The sequence below is a fragment of the Berkeleyomyces rouxiae genome, assembly GCF_048999995.1.
Source record: "Berkeleyomyces rouxiae strain 22BRR77 chromosome Unknown BrBRR77_ptg000005l, whole genome shotgun sequence".
Lineage (NCBI taxonomy): Eukaryota > Fungi > Ascomycota > Sordariomycetes > Microascales > Ceratocystidaceae > Berkeleyomyces > Berkeleyomyces rouxiae.
The window spans coordinates 1,710,829-1,727,153 of NW_027396495.1; the positions used below are offsets into that span (position 1 = coordinate 1,710,829).

The 16,325-nt window shown below is 62.5% G+C and overlaps 7 protein-coding genes across 7 annotated transcripts; 3 read left to right on the forward strand and 4 right to left on the reverse strand.

The window, feature by feature from the left end:
- Window positions 1-245: 245 nt before the first annotated feature.
- On the reverse strand, window positions 246-1,401 carry BROUX77_005628 (uncharacterized protein; the record flags this gene model as incomplete). Its single annotated transcript, XM_073750523.1, has 2 exons — window positions 246-1,202; window positions 1,282-1,401. The coding sequence occupies 2 exons, from the start codon at window positions 1,399-1,401 to the stop codon at window positions 246-248; spliced, it is 1,077 nt and encodes a 358-aa protein (XP_073604514.1).
- Window positions 1,402-1,799: 398 nt separating this feature from the next.
- BROUX77_005629 (uncharacterized protein) lies at window positions 1,800-2,489 on the reverse strand (the record flags this gene model as incomplete). The annotated part of the gene is made up of 3 exons (XM_073750524.1): window positions 1,800-1,872; window positions 1,940-2,295; window positions 2,355-2,489. 3 exons carry the CDS (start codon window positions 2,487-2,489, stop codon window positions 1,800-1,802), a joined length of 564 nt encoding a protein of 187 aa, XP_073604515.1.
- Window positions 2,490-3,869: 1,380 nt separating this feature from the next.
- Window positions 3,870-6,261, forward strand: BROUX77_005630 (uncharacterized protein; the record flags this gene model as incomplete). Its single annotated transcript, XM_073750525.1, has 3 exons — window positions 3,870-4,126; window positions 4,224-4,299; window positions 4,366-6,261. The coding sequence occupies 3 exons, from the start codon at window positions 3,870-3,872 to the stop codon at window positions 6,259-6,261; spliced, it is 2,229 nt and encodes a 742-aa protein (XP_073604516.1).
- A 915-nt stretch (window positions 6,262-7,176) lies between these two features.
- Window positions 7,177-7,919, forward strand: BROUX77_005631 (uncharacterized protein; the record flags this gene model as incomplete). Its single annotated transcript, XM_073750526.1, has 2 exons — window positions 7,177-7,576; window positions 7,765-7,919. The coding sequence occupies 2 exons, from the start codon at window positions 7,177-7,179 to the stop codon at window positions 7,917-7,919; spliced, it is 555 nt and encodes a 184-aa protein (XP_073604517.1).
- A 512-nt stretch (window positions 7,920-8,431) lies between these two features.
- BROUX77_005632 (uncharacterized protein) lies at window positions 8,432-8,970 on the reverse strand (the record flags this gene model as incomplete). The annotated part of the gene is made up of 2 exons (XM_073750527.1): window positions 8,432-8,908; window positions 8,968-8,970. 2 exons carry the CDS (start codon window positions 8,968-8,970, stop codon window positions 8,432-8,434), a joined length of 480 nt encoding a protein of 159 aa, XP_073604518.1.
- Window positions 8,971-9,277: 307 nt separating this feature from the next.
- BROUX77_005633 (uncharacterized protein) lies at window positions 9,278-11,095 on the forward strand (the record flags this gene model as incomplete). The annotated part of the gene is made up of 1 exon (XM_073750528.1): window positions 9,278-11,095. The coding sequence occupies one exon, from the start codon at window positions 9,278-9,280 to the stop codon at window positions 11,093-11,095; it is 1,818 nt and encodes a 605-aa protein (XP_073604519.1).
- Window positions 11,096-11,818: 723 nt separating this feature from the next.
- BROUX77_005634 (uncharacterized protein) lies at window positions 11,819-15,310 on the reverse strand (the record flags this gene model as incomplete). Its single annotated transcript, XM_073750529.1, has 1 exon — window positions 11,819-15,310. The coding sequence occupies one exon, from the start codon at window positions 15,308-15,310 to the stop codon at window positions 11,819-11,821; it is 3,492 nt and encodes a 1,163-aa protein (XP_073604520.1).
- Window positions 15,311-16,325: the final 1,015 nt, after the last annotated feature.

Sequence of the window (16,325 nt, forward strand, 5' to 3'; positions counted from 1 at the left end):
TCTGGTCAGAATAGAATGTCGTCATTGTAAATGTGTTACGGCCCCACTTGTGCCGGGGCCCATATTTCACAGGCCAAAAAGAGCGGGGCGGAATTGTCAACGCCGGCCGGGTATCGTGTGTGTATTAGTCTAGCATGGCGCTGCAAAATGCGGCCTGCGATGATGAAAGCATGGCAGCCATGGCCAGCTCCGACTGCCGATTTATCTCTTTGGCGTGCTCGCTCTCTCCCGTTTTCTTCTCTCCGCTATATTATCAAATCCCACACTACCAGAAACGCACACAATCCACTGGCGGCAAAAAAGGTATATCGCGCGGCACTCGGGCGCTGTGTGGCCTTCTTGAGCTCTTTGTTTCCGCCGCCGACGTTCTCTGTCGTGCTGAGCGAGTCGGCCACCAGCTGCTCGATGTTGGCGGATTGCGTTGCCAGATTGTTGACCAGCATGGACTGCAGCTCGGAGATTTCCACCAGCGATTTTTCCGCGCCCCGCACCTTGTCCAGCGCGTTCTCGTAGTGCTCCATCATCGCCCTGTTGCCCTGCTCAAACATCTGGACCTGCTCCTGCGTCAGCTCGGTGCCATGGCGCTCGGCACCGCTCCTCGCCCCCGCGGCAAGCTTCTGGTCAGGTGGCAGCCCATCTACCACCGCCGTTGTCATCTTTGTCTGCCTCGCTGCTCCCGGCTGCATGCCCGGCAGCGGGATGCTGCCCTGGGCCGACCTCGCCAGGACGCTCTTGTTCTTTTCCATCTCGCGCGTCAGGCGTGTCTCCATCATGTGCTGCTGCGTGGTGCAGCACATCTCGAGCCGGCGGCGCAGCAGCCACAGCACGCCGTCGCGGTGCAGCGCGACCTGGGCGGCGGCCTCGGCAGCCCGCGCATGCTCGGTGCTCCGGCCGGCGGCGGCGGCCAGACCCCCGGCGGCCCAGGACCCGAGCACGCCGAGCCCGCCGAAGCGCTTCTTGAGCACGGCAGCCTGGGTCTCGCGGCGCAGCTGCTCGGCGTCGTCGAGAGCGCGGATGCTGGCGTTGAGCTCGCGGATCATTTGCTTGGCGTTGGCGTCAATGTCTTCGCGCTCGCGGTCCGTCATGGTGCGCTCGCGTGTGGGCTGGGCGGCGCGGATCTGGGATTTGCGCTGGGGCGCGGTCGAGAGGTAGGCCTTGCGCACATCTTTGAGTTCGCTGTGGAGATCGGATATGAGCGTGTTCTGGGCGTGGTGGGACGGGGCGTTAGCGGGCGGGGAGGACAGACTGTCGGCCATGCGCGGGGGGTAGTCTGAGGCTTACAATTCGGTATGCTTCTCGTATATAGGCATCAATCTTGTCAAACTCGAGCTGATAGCGTTTTGTTATGGGAGCCTCGTGGCTCTTTAATAAGCTGTTGAGCTCGGGTGTGAGATCAGTCATTGCCGCTGGAGGGTTGGACTATGGAGGGCGGCGTGGAGTTTGCGGCTGGCGGAGTGGGGATGATGGTCTATGTGTGCTTGTATCTTGATGTCCGAGTCTGTGAGTGTGAGCGTGAGAATCAGAATGTTTGTGTGTTTGCGTCGTCATGGGCAGAGCTCAGCTTCAAAGATCAAGCTTCGACTCGGCCCGTCAAAATGTGGCATGAAGGCTGCCCACAGACTTTTGAGCTGGCAACGATGTAGGGTTGTGCTAGGGTTCACTGACATCACAGCGTGACATCGTATGGCCAGCAACGCTCTCGCTACATGCTACATGAGCAATCCCAAGAGACACAAGAATGCATGCTAAAAGGTTTGGGGGAGTTGAATTGAACAATGCTACAGAATGTGGTTTGTCTATCATAGAGCGGGAATTGCAGTCTGAAGAGGCGTGCGTGCGGCTTCCCACATGAGCCAGTCGGACCGCGTTGTTCTGGGGCGGAGAGGTAGACAAAGGGTTAGCACAAGGCAAAACAAGCATACGGAGCAGGAGCACATACGGCAAGAGACCCATGGAGTTGACCTTCCAAATGCCCACCGCCAGAGCTACGAGCTGGCATACAACGTAGACGAGCTTGACCTGCAGGATCGAGCCGCCGTTGCGCTGCGTCACGAAGCGGTCCAGGGCCTGGTTGGTATTGAGCAGGCCGACCAGCGGGTTCTTGAACGCCATGACGACCATCATGATGCTGAAAATTTGCAGCGAGTTGCCCGACATGTACATCATGATGGCGGTCATGGGCAGGCTCTTGACGGGGGCCAGGGCGACTTCCCAGGCCTTTTTCAGCTTGAGCGCGTCCATCTGTTCGGGCGTGGGCTGCTCGCGGGCCGCCGGGAGCTTGGATTCCTTTTGCTTCTGTGGCAGCGAGGCGCGTTAGCGGAGGTAGCGTGGGTCAGGGACGGGGAGAGACGGACCTTGCCGCCGGTGACGGCCTGGGACGCCGGGTATAGCGGCGGGTCGACGATGCCGTTGGCCTTGGCGCGGGCGGCGGGCGGCGAGTGCAGATCAACGACCCACGACGGGGCAAAAGTCTGAGCGAGTGATGTCATGGCGGGCGATGGCGATAATTGGCGTGGGAGGAGAGGTGAAGACGGGCGAATGTAGTAGGACTCGGAGTCCTTGGATTTGGATGTGAAGCTGGCCCCACTAAAAAGGACAGCTTCGGCAGCGCTGATTGGTGGGCGCGAGCTCTGGCGGCCAGCTGCACAGCGGCCACGAGAGCGAGACGGCGAAAGAAACCGAAAGGAAAACGAGGAGAAACAGACGGTTGCGCAGATGTTCGAGAGCGAAAGAGCGGCAGAGATCGAGACCAAAATCCGAGGGCAGCGAACGCCTGGAAGCGCCGGGCTGGGCTGGGCTGGGCGTCGGCTAAACCCCGGGAAAATACCTGGACTCCTTTTTCCAGGCCAGCGCCACGATTGCAAGCTCCAGAAAACGCCGGCCGTCGCGGCTTGCTGGATGAGCGAAGCCTCGGCATTGCTTTTTATTTTCTTTTTCTCCATCGTCTAGTTTTCCTTCTTCACGGCCCAGTTCTCAGTCTGCGCCCCGAGTCTTGCACACCGTGTCCGCCCCGTCCCGCCAACCCGACTCCGACCTCTTCTCGACATCGCATTGCCGGGCCTGCTCCGCACTGCTCCGCGCAAACCACACCGCCGCCGCCGCCGCCTCCGCCTCCCGGCCTGCGCTTCTCGACGACTCGGCTGCGCCTTTGCTTCCGGCTCCGACCCGCCGCCCGCTGCTCTTGGATCGCCGGCTGCACCAGTCCGGCTGCCGTTCCGACGAGCGCATTGACCAGCTTGGCTTGGCTGCCCGAGTCGCGTGTCCGTGATTGCCACAGAGCCAGGCTGCAGATTGCACATTGCTCGCGACACGAAACAGACAGCGCCAAACGGCTGTTCCGGCTGAGAGTCTGTGGGAGTTGGTCTCTGTTGAGCGTGTCTGCTGAGTCCCGCTGCTGAGAGACTGCTACCTTCTTAGAACCGACAATATATTTACAACCACTGCGATAATCATGTCTTCGAGCCAGGGAGATTCGAAGCTGTTTGCCCGGGTAAGTGGTGCTGGTGGGGTTCTTTTTTGTTCTTGAGGGAGGCGGCCGGATCGCGGGAGGAGGCGGCAGGGCGACTTGGTGCAGAAAAGCCGGCAACCAGGCAGATTTACGCCACAGACACAGGCTCTTTTTCACGAGCAAGAAATAGACGGCAACGAGAGGCTGTGGTTGTGGTGGTCTGTGGCTCCTCTTGTCTGGCTTCATCCCAGCTTCCTGGTCCCTGTGGCCCGGCTTATCTATTGGCAGCCGGCCAGTAGCGGGCTTTCGCTTATTCCCTTGTGTTTTTTCGGGAGGGGGGCAGACTGCTACTATCGGTCTCTCGATCTCTGGTCTCTGCCAGTCTCCCATAGCCTCTCCCGTTTCCGCCGCCCCTTCCGCCATGTTCCTCGCACACGCCCCTCCGCCCTCGTTGGCAGCGCCCCAGACTAACGAAAACACAATCCGCATACAGGGCAAAGTGGCCGAGTTGCGCCTCGAGCTGACGTCGGGCACGCGCAAAGACAAAAACTTCCAGAGCAAAAAGGTGGCGCTCAAGAAGATTGTGGCCAACATGACCATGAGCAACAGCGACATGGTGGCACTGTTTCCTGACGTCATTGGCTGCATGAATCTTCCGAGTCTGGAGATTAAGAAGATGTGAGTGTCTGTGCCCTGCGCCCCGGATCTGTGCCCCGGCGTGGGCGGGTCTATGCCCGCGTCTTCTCAGCCGGTCCTCTGACAAGTCTTCCTCCAGGTGCTTTCTCTTCCTTGTCAACTATGCGCGGGCCCGTCCGGATGTCGCCGCGAACGCGCTGCCCGTGCTGAACCAGGTAGGCCGGCCACTCCCAGCGCCCAAGCCCGGCTCCCGCTAACCCCTCCCCTACCCCTCCCCGCAGGACATGATGGACCACAGCCCCCTCATCCGCGCGCTGGCCCTGCGCACTATGTCGTACATCCACGTGCGCGATTTTGTCGAGGCCACCATGCCGCAGGTTAAGCGCCTGCTCAACGACCCCGACCCCTACGTGCGCAAGACGGCCGCCTTTTGCGTGGCCAAGCTCTACGACCACGACAAGGCCATGGTCGAGGGCTCGGACCTGATCGACCGGCTCAACTCGCTGCTGCGCGACGACAACCCGACCGTCGTGGCCAGCGCCCTGGCCGCGCTGATTGACATTTGGGAGCGCAGCGACGCCATCAAGCTGACCATTGACTACAGCAACGCGTCCAAGATGGTGGCCATCCTGCCCGACTGCTCGGAATGGGGCCAAACGTACATCCTCGAGGCACTCATGTCGTACGTGCCGCAGGACTGCGGCGAGGCCGTGCTGCTGGCCGAGCGCATTGCCCCGCGCCTGTCGCACACCAACTCGGCCGTCGTGCTGACGTGCATCCGCGTCATGCTCTACCTGATGAACTACATTGCCGACCAGGCCCAAATCGCCGCCCTGTGCCGCAAGCTGTCGCCGCCGCTGGTCACGCTGCTGGCCAAGGGCCCCGAGGTGCAGTATCTGGCGCTGCGCAACGCCCTGCTGATTCTGCAGCGCCGGCCCGAGGTGCTGCGCAACGACATCCGCGTCTTTTTCTGCAAGTACAACGACCCCATCTACGTCAAGGTCACCAAGCTCGAGCTCATCTTTATGCTGGCCAACGAGGACAACATTGACGAGGTGCTGACCGAGCTGCGCGAGTACGCCACCGAGATTGACGTGCACTTTGTGCGCAAGTCGGTGCGCGCCATTGGCAAGCTGGCCATTAAGATTGAGCCGGCCGCCAGCAGCTGCATCAGCCTGCTGCTGGAGCTGGTGGCCACCAAGATCACGTACATTGTGCAGGAGGCCACCGTGGTGATCAAGAACATATTCCGCAAGTACCCCAACCAGTACGAGTCGATTATCGGCACGCTGTGCGAGCACCTCGATTCGCTCGACGAGCCCGAGGCCAAGGCCGCCATGATCTGGGTCATTGGCCAGTACGCCGACCGCATCGAAAACAGCGACGCGCTGCTCGAAGACTTTCTCTACAGCTTCTCCGAGGAGCCGGTCGAGGTGCAGCTGGCCCTGCTCACCGCCACCGTCAAGCTGTTTATCCAGCGCCCGACCAAGGGCCAGGAGCTGGTGCCGCGCGTGCTCAAGTGGGCCACCGAGGAGACGGACAACCCGGACCTGCGCGACCGCGCCTACATGTACTGGCGGCTGCTGTCGACCGACATGGCCGCCGCCAAGCACGTCGTCATGGGCGAGAAGCCGGCCATCAGCTCCGAGTCGGAGAAGCTGGACCCGCACACGCTCGAGGAAATGTGTCTGAATGTCGGCACGCTGGCCACCGTCTACCTCAAGCCCGTGCAGAGCGTGTTCCGCTCCGCGCGCCCGCGCAAGCTGCAGGACTCGCCCGCGCTGCAAAAGCAGAGCATCCCGACGCTGGCTGCCGGCAGTGCCGCCGGCCCGCACGTCGCCGACGTCTTTGGCAGCGCCATTGGCAGCCCGACATCGGCCGGCAGCTTCAACGGCGCGCCCAACGCGCACATGGCGGCCGCCGCTGCGTCGGCCCAGGCCATCACCGATGCCGACGCGTACTTTTCCAGCCTGACGCCGCAAATGGCCGGCATGAATCTCGACGGCGGCGACATGTTTGGCGGCGGCGGAGGCGGCGGCGGGGCCATGGGCATGCCGGGCGGTATGCCGTATGTGGTCACGGCACATGCGCCGCAGGCCATGATGCACTCGCCGCAGGCCATGATGCACTCGCCGCAGACGCCGCAGGGGGGCAACGGCGACCTGCTGCTGCTGTAGGGGCCGGGCGGCGGAGGAGAGGGCGTGGCTAGCTTAGACCGTACAGACGCGGCACTTGATATATATCCCTTTGGTTTTCTTTCTTTTTCTGGCCGTCTTGTCTTGTTCTACGTAGCACATTGTCCTCACTTCTTCCACGCCGAAGACGCACGCACCCTCGGACCCGTCCACACGTGTCTGCCTCGTTCCCTGTCGCACAAGGAGCTTCCCAAGGACGCACGGCGCAGACGGCGCCCGCAGCTCCGGCCTCTGCCCCCGCGCCCCGCCCCGCCGCGGGCCGTCTGCAGGAACAGCGCGGCAGGACGGGCGACGACGCCGCAGGACGGCCCGAGCGGCGGGCGGGGGAGGCGAGAGCGGTGGGAGAGAACGAGAGGGAGGGGAGGAAGGATGAACCCTATTGCGTAACCCTAGCGTGGGAGGGAATGTCTGACGTTTTAGCTGGTGCTGGTTTTTTTTTTTTCTTCTTGTTCTTTGGTTTTTTCCAGTGACGATTTGGAATTCTGTTTCTTTTCTTTTCCCGAGTTCATGGTTCCTGTTCATCACCAAAGGAAAAGCGAAAAAAAAAGAGAAAAATTTCATCGAATATTCCGAGCTTGTTATTTTCTTTCTTCTTTTTTAATTTTGCTGTTATCGTGATAATTATCTGACTAAATTTCTGTCTTTTTTTTTTAATTCTTTTTTTTTTCTTGCTCGTTTCGCGTGCGTCCTCCTTTTCCTCTTCGTCTCGCTCTTCTTCACAAGCCACGGCCCTCCTTTTGTTTTATCGCGCAAATCTGCCTCGTCTCCGACTCGCCGCCGGAACCACGAGACAAGCCGCCCTCCCCGCCTCCCCCCCTCTGTGTCTCCCGCCAGGCCGCTCCCGCCCGCCAGCTCCTCTCCGCCGCCCGATCCTCCTCGAGTCCGGCCCCGCCCGCAATGACCTCTTCCAGCGTCCCTACTGCCGCGCAGCCGAGCCGCAGCCGCAGTCCCAGTCTCGAGGCGCGCGAACCGGCCCCCGCCGCCGACACTGCTACGGCCTCGCTGGACGGCGACAGCGACGGCGACGCCGAGCCCGCCTGCCTCATCTCGCTGCTGCTCTCGTCGGGCGCCCGCCACGCATACAAGATCGACGACCGCTATCTCGCCAAGCGCGGCGTGGACGCCGAGCCGGCGGTGCCCGGCGCGAAGCGCGACCCGTTCGGCATCAGCGTGTACACGCTCAAGGAGCTGGTTCTGCGCGAGTGGCACGACGAATGGGGCGCCAAGCCGGCCAGCCCGTCCAGCATTCGGCTGATTTACTTTGGAAAGCTGCTGGTCGACAAGGACAGCCTGCGCCGTGAGTGTTCCCCGTCCGGGAGAAGCGGCCAGGGGCAGGCGTCGCGTCTCCTCTCCGTGCTTGGCCGCGGGGGAGGCTGGCTGATGTGTCTCCTATTTCCCCGCTGCTCCGATATCTTCCCCATCTCCCCATTGCCCTGCTGATTCTCTCCCCGCTCGCTGACTCCCCGCTGACTCCCCACTCTCCAGATTCCCGATTCCTCCCCGACACCCGCAACGTCGTCCACATGTCTATCCGGCCAGCCGACGTGGTCCCGGACGACGACGAGCCCAAGGCCAGCCCCAAGTCGCCGACGAGGTCCACCATGCGGCCAGAGTCGACCAACTGCTGCGTGATATTATAAGCCGGCGGCCGGTGCTGCTGCTCCCCTGTTTTGTCTGTTCTCTCTGTATATATCTCTCCCTCAGTGTCTCTCGCCTCCCTTTCCATACCATATGCACCCCCCGATCTGCCAGCATGCTCTCTCTGTTGTTCCCCACCCGCTTGTTTGCTTTTCTGCTTGCGCCGTGGCCTCTGGCCCATCTGAATGCCCTGTCCCCAGTATATTGTCCTGTCCCACAGCTTAGTATCCCATTCATAAACAATAGTGTGTCGTGTCTCTCGGCTCGAGCCGAGGGCCGGCCTGGAATGCATGACATTAGGTCCCGGAGCTACAATTGCCATGGCACCGCCTTGAATTCCCATCTACATCCGCCACCCGTCACCTTGTCTGCGTAGTTTTTGTAGTTGGTAGTGTCATGATTGCGTTTCATTAAACATGCGTTCCGGAAAACAGGTCCGCCCGGCCCTACAGGTCCGCCACCGCCACCCCTGCTCCCCAAGCGACCTGCTCAGCCCCCTTCATCAGCCGCCTCCCTACTGCATCTTCAGCTTGTGCTCCATCTCAGCGTGGAAGCCTGCAACACCAACTGTCTCGTCGCCCGTGTAGACATCCTCCCACGAGACCTCGGCGTCCTTGCCGCGCAGGATATCCTCGTGGACGCTGCGCAGGCCGGCCGCGCCGCCGGCCAGCGCCGCCGGCCGCCACTCCGAGTCGCGCACAATCTTGAGCTCCATGGCCTGGCGCACCGGCTCGGCAATGCCGTACACGCGGCGCAGCGTCTGCATGCGCAGCGCCTCCTGCGTCGCCTCCCACTGCTTCAGCCGCGCCTCGAGCGGGTGCGCGCTGCTGGGCGCGCTGGCGTCGAGCCGTGCCGTGGTGCTGGTGGCCGACGACGGCCCGAGGCCCGCGCGCAGCGTGTCGTGCACGCCGGGCGCTGATGGCGCCGAGAGCGATTTCTGGATGTGGGTAAAGGTGCCCTTGGTGGAGGCTTCGGGGACAATGCGGAGAGACTGGGCCCGAGAGGTGGGGTTAGCGGGGGCGAAAGGGAGGGCGACGAGGCTGGACTTACCATGATGGGCGATTTGGTGAAGAAATTGAAAGTTGGAAAGTCGTGAGCAAAATTGTAGCTGTGATCCGGAGAAGAAAGATGATCGATGTTGGCGTGGCCAAAGCTAAAGCTGCAGGCAGAATCGTGATGATGTCGCCTGTCATCTGGCTTGAGCTCCCTGCAAGACTGCCAGCTGCCACCAGCTGACAACAGCCCAGCTCTCAGCCTCGCACGGCCAGCCTTGTGTCTGCACCCCGCACAACGAGAGCCCCCGCCCGCCCCACAATTCTCCGGGACCACCACGATCCGCACCCGCGACGCCAAGCCCGCCATGAGGACCCCGCCGCCGCCGCTGATCCGCATAGCCAACGGGACCTTTTTCCGGCACCACCCGGCCGCCAAGCACGCCGCGGGCCGCGTGAACCCGCCGCTCTTCGCCGGGCTGGACTTTACGCTGCCAGCCACGCCCGGCGAGGCCTGGGCCGTCGTCGGGCCCTCGCTCTCGGGCAAAACAACCTTCCTGCAGGCCCTGCGCGGCCTGCACCTGTGCGAGCCGCCGACGGCGCGCGCCTTCCCGCTGCTCTCGTCGCCCGCCGTGCCCGCCCGCCTGCGCGCCCCGATCAAGGCGATCCAGTACGTTGGCTTCGACGCCGACGCCGGCCCGGCGAACAGCGTGACGACGTCAGCGTACCTGTCGGCGCGCTACGAGAGCCGGCGCGAGGAGACGGACTTTGCGCTGCGCGCCTACCTCGTCGGCGCAACGGACCTGAACCCCAGCGCGCCGCTGGCCGCCGACGCGGCCGTGCCGCCGGCGCTGCTGGCGCGCGTCGTCGACGACCTGCGCCTGGGCCCGCTGCTCGACCTGCCTGTCGCGTTTCTCAGCAACGGCCAGGGCCGCCGCGCGCGCATCGCCCGCGCCCTGATCGACCGCCCCGAGGCGCTGCTGCTCGACGAGCCGTTCATGGGGCTCGACCCGCCGACTGTCGCCGCGCTCAGCCCGCTGCTGCGCGAGCTGGCTGCCCGCGCCGCCCCGCGCCTCGTGCTCTCGGCGCGCCCGCAAGATGCCCTGCCCGACTGGATCACCCACCTCGTCCTGCTTCGCGACGACTGCCGCGTCGCTGCTGTCGGCCCCCGCGCTACCGTGCTCGGCACGCAGAGCAAGCACGCGTCTGCTGACGTACCGTCTGCCCCCGCTCCCCCGTCTTCGCCTACCAGCAGCGCGCCGCCCGCCGGTGCGCCAGTCGTCGAAATGCAGGGCTGCGTCGTGCGCTACGGCGCCAAGGCGGCGCTCGGCAACTGGCCCGGCGGGCTGCACTGGACCGTGCGCGCCGGCACGCGCTGGGCCATCTTCGGGCCCAACGGCTCGGGCAAGACCACGCTCGTTGCCCTACTGACCTCGGACCACCCGCAGACGTACGCGCTGCCCATCCGCCTCTTTGGCCGCTCGCGCCTCCCGCAGCCCGGCACCGCCCTGCCGCCGCTGACCTTTTGGGACGTCCAGGCGCGCGTCGGCCACGCCAGCCCCGAGGTCCACCAGCACATGCCGCGGCGCCTGACGCTGCGCGCCGTGCTGGCCAGTGCGTGGGCGCCGACGTTTGCCGCGCCGCCGGCCATGACGCCCGAGGCGCACGCGTGCGTCGACGCGGCGCTGCGCGCGTTTGAGCGCGAGCTGAATCCCGAGGCGGTGAACGCCGCCAAAGGGGACGAGCCCCGTCCCGAATCTTCCCTCCGCTCCACTGCCTGGGCCGATGCCCATCTGTTTGGCCAGGTCTCGTTCAGCGCCCAGCGCGTCGCCCTCCTGCTGCGCGCCGTCATCAAGCGGCCCGAGATTGTCGTGCTGGACGAGGCGTTTGGCGGGATGGACGCGCGCACGCGCGAAAAGTGCATGCGGCTGCTGCGCGACGGGCCCGGCGACGGCTCTGCTGACGACGCCGGCGTCGGCGTCGGCGACCTGCCGGGCCTCGCGCCCCGCCAGGCGCTCATCTGCATCAGCCACGTGCGCGAAGAGGTGCCCGACTCGGTGCGGGAGTGGATGTGTCTGCCGGAAGCCAACTCGGGTTGCGCCGCGCGCTTTGGCCGCATGGACGGGCCGTTGGCGGCGGCTGGCGCGCGGGCGGAGGAGCAGTGGCGGCAGATCTGGGGGATGTGAGCGCGGGGAATCAGTAGGACAGAATGCGGGGAGGAGGAGTAGAACAGCCAGTCTCTGTGTGCGGTCGCGGAATTACAGATACGAAGACACGAGTTAGACAGTGAGTGATAGAGCTAGAGATTGAAGCATTGTATTATGACGTCATACGAACAACTAAACAGGCAAATGCGTACAAGGACATGCGGCAGAAAATAAAAGCCAGCGTAGATAAGAAGAAAGAGAAGAGAAGAGCGAGATGAGTTGAGAGGGGTGTGAAAAGAAAAAACAAAGCAGGTTTTGCTTGTGTTTCTTTTTGTTTCGAGGAAAGAAAGAAAGCAAAAAAACCAAATAAAAATATGCGCCGCCGAGAATAACAACATGTTCCGCTTTTTTCGTGTTCCCTATTTTTCCCTCCGAGAAAAAAAAACAAAACCAGATTCCCTTTTTTTGTTTCCTCCATGTTGTAGAGAAGCCCGTGAACGCCGTGAAATGATAAAGAATCCCCGAAGAAAAAAAAGACAAGAGAAATAGAAACAAAACAAAAACAATGCCCGATTTAATGGTATCATACACTTTCCATGGCCCGCCTCCGAAACACGGCGGCCGGCCTCCCCGGGTCCCGAGAACAACGCCCAACAGCAACGAGTAGAGAAGAAGAAGGGGAGAAGAAGAAGAAGAAAACAATCAGATCCCCCGTCAGATGCAAAAAGAATAAGAAAAGAAAAAAAACACACTCCCACGCGCCTAGCCCACCAGCTCAAGCACCTTGTTCACCACCGCGCTCGGGTACCCGCGGCTCATCATCTCGTTGACAATCTCGCGTGCGCGCTCGCGCTGCTCGGCCGCAAGGTACGCGCGGGTCATGGCCTCGTATGTGCTGGGCTCGCGCCTCTCGCGGCCGACGGCATCAAAGATGGCGCGCGCGCGGTCGACGCGAGCCGCCGCCGCCCAGCCGTGGATGAGCGTGTTGGCAATGTACGCCGTCAGCTCGACGCCGCGGCGGCGCATGGTGCCGAGCAGCGGCTCGGTCTCGGCCACGCGGTGGTTGGCCACCAGGCCCTCGAACAGCGCCTGGAACAGGCTCGCCTGGCCGGCCGAGGCGACACGCGCGTCGGCCATGACGCCGTCAAAGACGGCGCGCGCGCCGTTGACGTCGTGCATGACGCAGCCGCGCGCGTGGATCAGCGACGCGTAGTGGATTGGCTCCGGCTGCAGGCCGGCCGCGCGCATTTCGGCCAGCACGGCCTCGGCCGACGAAAAGTCGAGCGGGTCGAGCGTGGCGTGCGTGTCAATCAGCAGCTTGTACGTGTGCGACGTCGGCGCGATGCCCTTGGCTTGCATGCGCTGGTAGTACGCGAGCACCTTGGCCTTGTCGTGCTTGGTGGTCAGGAAAAACTGCATCATGCTGTTGTACGGCGCCGGCCGCGCCTTGTAGTTGGGCATCGACTCCATCTCGTCAAACAGCTCCTCGGCCAGCTTCTCGTCGCTGACGCGGCACAGCGCATTGACAATGGTGCCGTACGTCACCGACGTCGGCTTGATGCCGAGCGCGCGCATTTCGGAAAAGTACAGCAGGCAGTCGTCGATGCGGCGCGCCTTGCCCAGCTTGCCGATCAGGGCGTTGTACAGAAACGAGCTCGGCTCGACACCCTCCGACTTGGCGCGGTGGAAGATCTTGACGGCCTCGGACGCCTCGTCAAAGGTCTTGGTCGACTCCTTGAGCGTCGTAATGTACAGTCCGTACGTGTTGGCCGAGGGCGTGGCGCCAATGTCAAGCAGCTGCTGGTGGTACTCCTCGGCACCAGAGCGGTCGCCGACATAGAGCGAGGCGCCGACCATGGCGTCCAGGATAGACGACCAGCCGTAGCGCACGACGGCGTACTGCGACTGCAGCGGAATATCGGTGTGGGCCATGCCCAAAATCTCCAGGCACAGGCCCGTGTTGCCCTCGCGGGAGGCAGCGGAGATCAGCTTGGCGTAGGTAATGTAGCGCGGGTGGCGGCCGGCACGGCGCATCGCATGCAGGCGCGACATGGCTTCGGCCATGCGAGGCCCTCTACGGCCGTGGGCACCCTCGAGCTCGTCAGAAATCAGAGCAGAGCCCTTGAAGTCGGTGTTGTGGGCATACGGGTCAAACGATTCTTCAAGAGACGCGGCAGCAGGCGTGCTAGGGGCCATGGGGGCAGTACGTGGATCGGTGATGCCGCGAGCCTTCATGTACTTGGCAATGAAATGCACACCCTCCTCTAGCTCATCAGCCAGATCGGGACGAGCGCTCTCGGCGGCCTGGATGCGCTCAAGCATGAGCTCGGCCTGGGTAAGACCCTCGGCCACCTGGCCAGAGCCAATCATGGCCACGGCAAACATGGCGGTGGGCTCAACCATGTTGGTGGTGGGCTTGATGTCAGGGCGCGAAAGCATGTGCCAGTATTTCATGGCAGAAGAGACATCGCCCGAGCGAACACTAAGGGCGAGCATGGCAGCAGCCGGGGTGGCAATACCGTCGTAGTCGCTGGGAATATTGCCATAGGCGGCAAGAGCAGTGTTCCACTCGTTGCTGTCAGCGGCAGCCGAGGCAATCTTGGACATGGCCTCGCCACGAACCGCCGAGGTGATGCCCTGGGCCCACTCGATAGCCTGGTCCAGGCGGCCACTGCTGACAAAAGCCTTGACCATTCCACAGTTGATTAGGATGTCCTGGATCCGGGGGCCGTCGGCGCCGTGAAGCTCGACAATCTTGTTGTAAAAGGTAATGGCAGACTCGGTCTTGCCTGCGACAATGTAGCTGTAGATGACAGCCGCGTACACTTCACAGTCCTGGCGGCCGACAAGCGTGTCGGCGCCGGCGTCTTTCCGGATAGCCAGCTGCTTGTACTCGTTGTAGCAGTCGACAGCCGAGGTCAGATCGCCGTTGGACCCGTAGGCAGTAATCATCTGCGGGAACATGGCAGCGTACGGCTTGATGTTTTGTGTCTCCATGTGCTCAAAGGCCTTGAGCATGTCTGACAAGCGGCCACTGGTAGCACAGGCTGAAATGAGCTGGTTGTAAGTCTCGGAGGAGTAGGCGGCACACGAAGCCTCGAGCGAGTTGGTGAACAGCTTGATGGCTAGATCGAGGCGGTCATCTTCGGACAGAATGGCCTCTTCAAGATCGTGCGAGGCCAGCATGAACTTGCCGGCCTCCTCCATGCCGCCAAAGCGCGCACGCTTAGTCTCGAGCTCGGCCTTTTTGCTGGCAACCTCGAGCGAGCGGGTGCACAGCAGGCCAACCAGGATGTCGTAGGTGTCGCTGTCGGGAACGACGCGGCGGCGGAGCATGTCCGCGTAGACCTCGAGCGACTTGGACAGAACCTCGGTCTTGTCGGACGGGATGTGCATGGCGGCCATGAGAAGCGCATTGTAGGCACTGGCCAAGGGCCGGATCTGGGCCACGAGCATGGCCTCGAAGACGGCCGGGATTTCAAGGTAGCGGCCGGCCTTGGAGAGGCGCAGGAGGTGGTCGGCATAAGCCACTGCTTGCGAGTCCTCCCGGGCCGTCCGGGGGCGGGAACGTGCTGGTGAGCGGCTACGCGCGGCGCCAGGGCTCTGGACGGCCGAGGCCGCTAATGAAGCGGCAGCATTGGGAGAGCCGGCGGCCGAGTGGTCTGAGACTTCGCCCAATGACTCTTGCCTTGAGCGGGCGTCGATCTCTCTGTGCAGGGCGGCATCGATGTGGGCCAGGGCAGCCTCGTCGGCGGGGGAATAGCGGCCTGGCGGAGTGTGCACATCATCGTCGTTTTCGTCCAGAATGGCACAGTCGTCGTCAATTGGCGGGCGGGCTTCGCCGAGCAATATGGAGGCCGGGCTGGGCTTCCACTCGATTTGCTTCTGGAACTCAAACTGCGACCACTCGTCGAGGGCATCCTCGGTCAACTCGGCGGCACCGGCGCGCTTCTGCTTCAGGGCCTCAAAGTAGGCATCGAGCGCGCCCTGGCCCAAGGCCCGATCATGCAGATGGTCATGGGTGGCGGCGAGCCCGGCGGTCTGGCGTTCGGTGTGGAAGGCGTTTTTGAGCTGGAGCGTGTGCAGGCGGCTCACGCGGTTGCTGCTCCGTTTGGCAAACGACGGGCGGTTCTGCGAGTTGAGGAGATGCGGATGTGTGGCGGCGACTACACTTTGGGCGTATCCATGGGTGACAGACTTTGTTAATCCTTGGCGGATGAACTGTTGGTAGAGGGAGGAGTAGATGGTAGGCATTTAGACGGGGGCCGGCGGGGGAGACTGGACGGCGGCGTTAGCGGGAGCGGAGCCGGGAGGGGGACGGCCGAGACTTACAGGCTAGTCGGGTTCGGGTCTACAAGTGCAGGTTCATTTGGCAGCCTGGCGAGCTGTCAAACAAACGCGCAGGGGCAAGCAGGCAGGCAAGCCGGCGGGGCGGGCGGGCGGGCGGGTGGAGGGAAGATGAGTCGGGGCCGGAGCGGGAGTCTGGCAGTTTCAGCGGCTCGGAGCGGCAGGCCGGATTCTTCGGGCGGGCGAGCAGTCAGTCAGTCGGCACAGCAAAGTGGACTGAGAAAAAATGAATAAAAGACCGGCAATTGGTGGCAAGGGCGCGATTTGGATGAGACGAAGTTGGCTCAGATGAAGATGAAGAAGAGGAAAATCAGAAAGCGGAGGACATGCAGCGAAGGAATTTTTAAGGCGGCCGGGCACGCCAGAGCGATAAAAGGCGATAAAAGGCGATAAAAGGCAGGCGCAGGGACATCGACCAACCCTAGGTCGGTAACCCTAGATCGGCCCTTGCATCCCGGCACAGACCCCAACGCTGTAGGGCCATGCTGACTGGCTCTTTTTGGTCTTCTTGGCTCGTGTTGTTGTGTGTGTCATCCGGTTACCCTGGCGGCACACACACACACTAACACCAGCAAAACAAAGCCCCCCGGTCTCTTGTTTCGGCAGACTTCGGAACCACGCTTTGTCAGCGAAGCCAGGGACCACAGGGACGGCGAGCCACTAATAGCCACTAATAGCCACCGCTAGCCACTGGCTACAACGTGTACAAGCTTGTGACTGTTCCTCTATCACCCGGCTGCCCACAGCCATACCCACACTCATGCTCCCTCCCCCCTCCGCTCACCCGCTCTCCCCCAAAGCCAATGCCCGCCATCCCATCCCGTCTCCGATAAGATAAGGGCTCGTCTACAACACCAGCAACACAACACACCCTCATATCACGCTGTCCTCGGCTTTCTGCTGAAACATCTGCCTTTCTCTT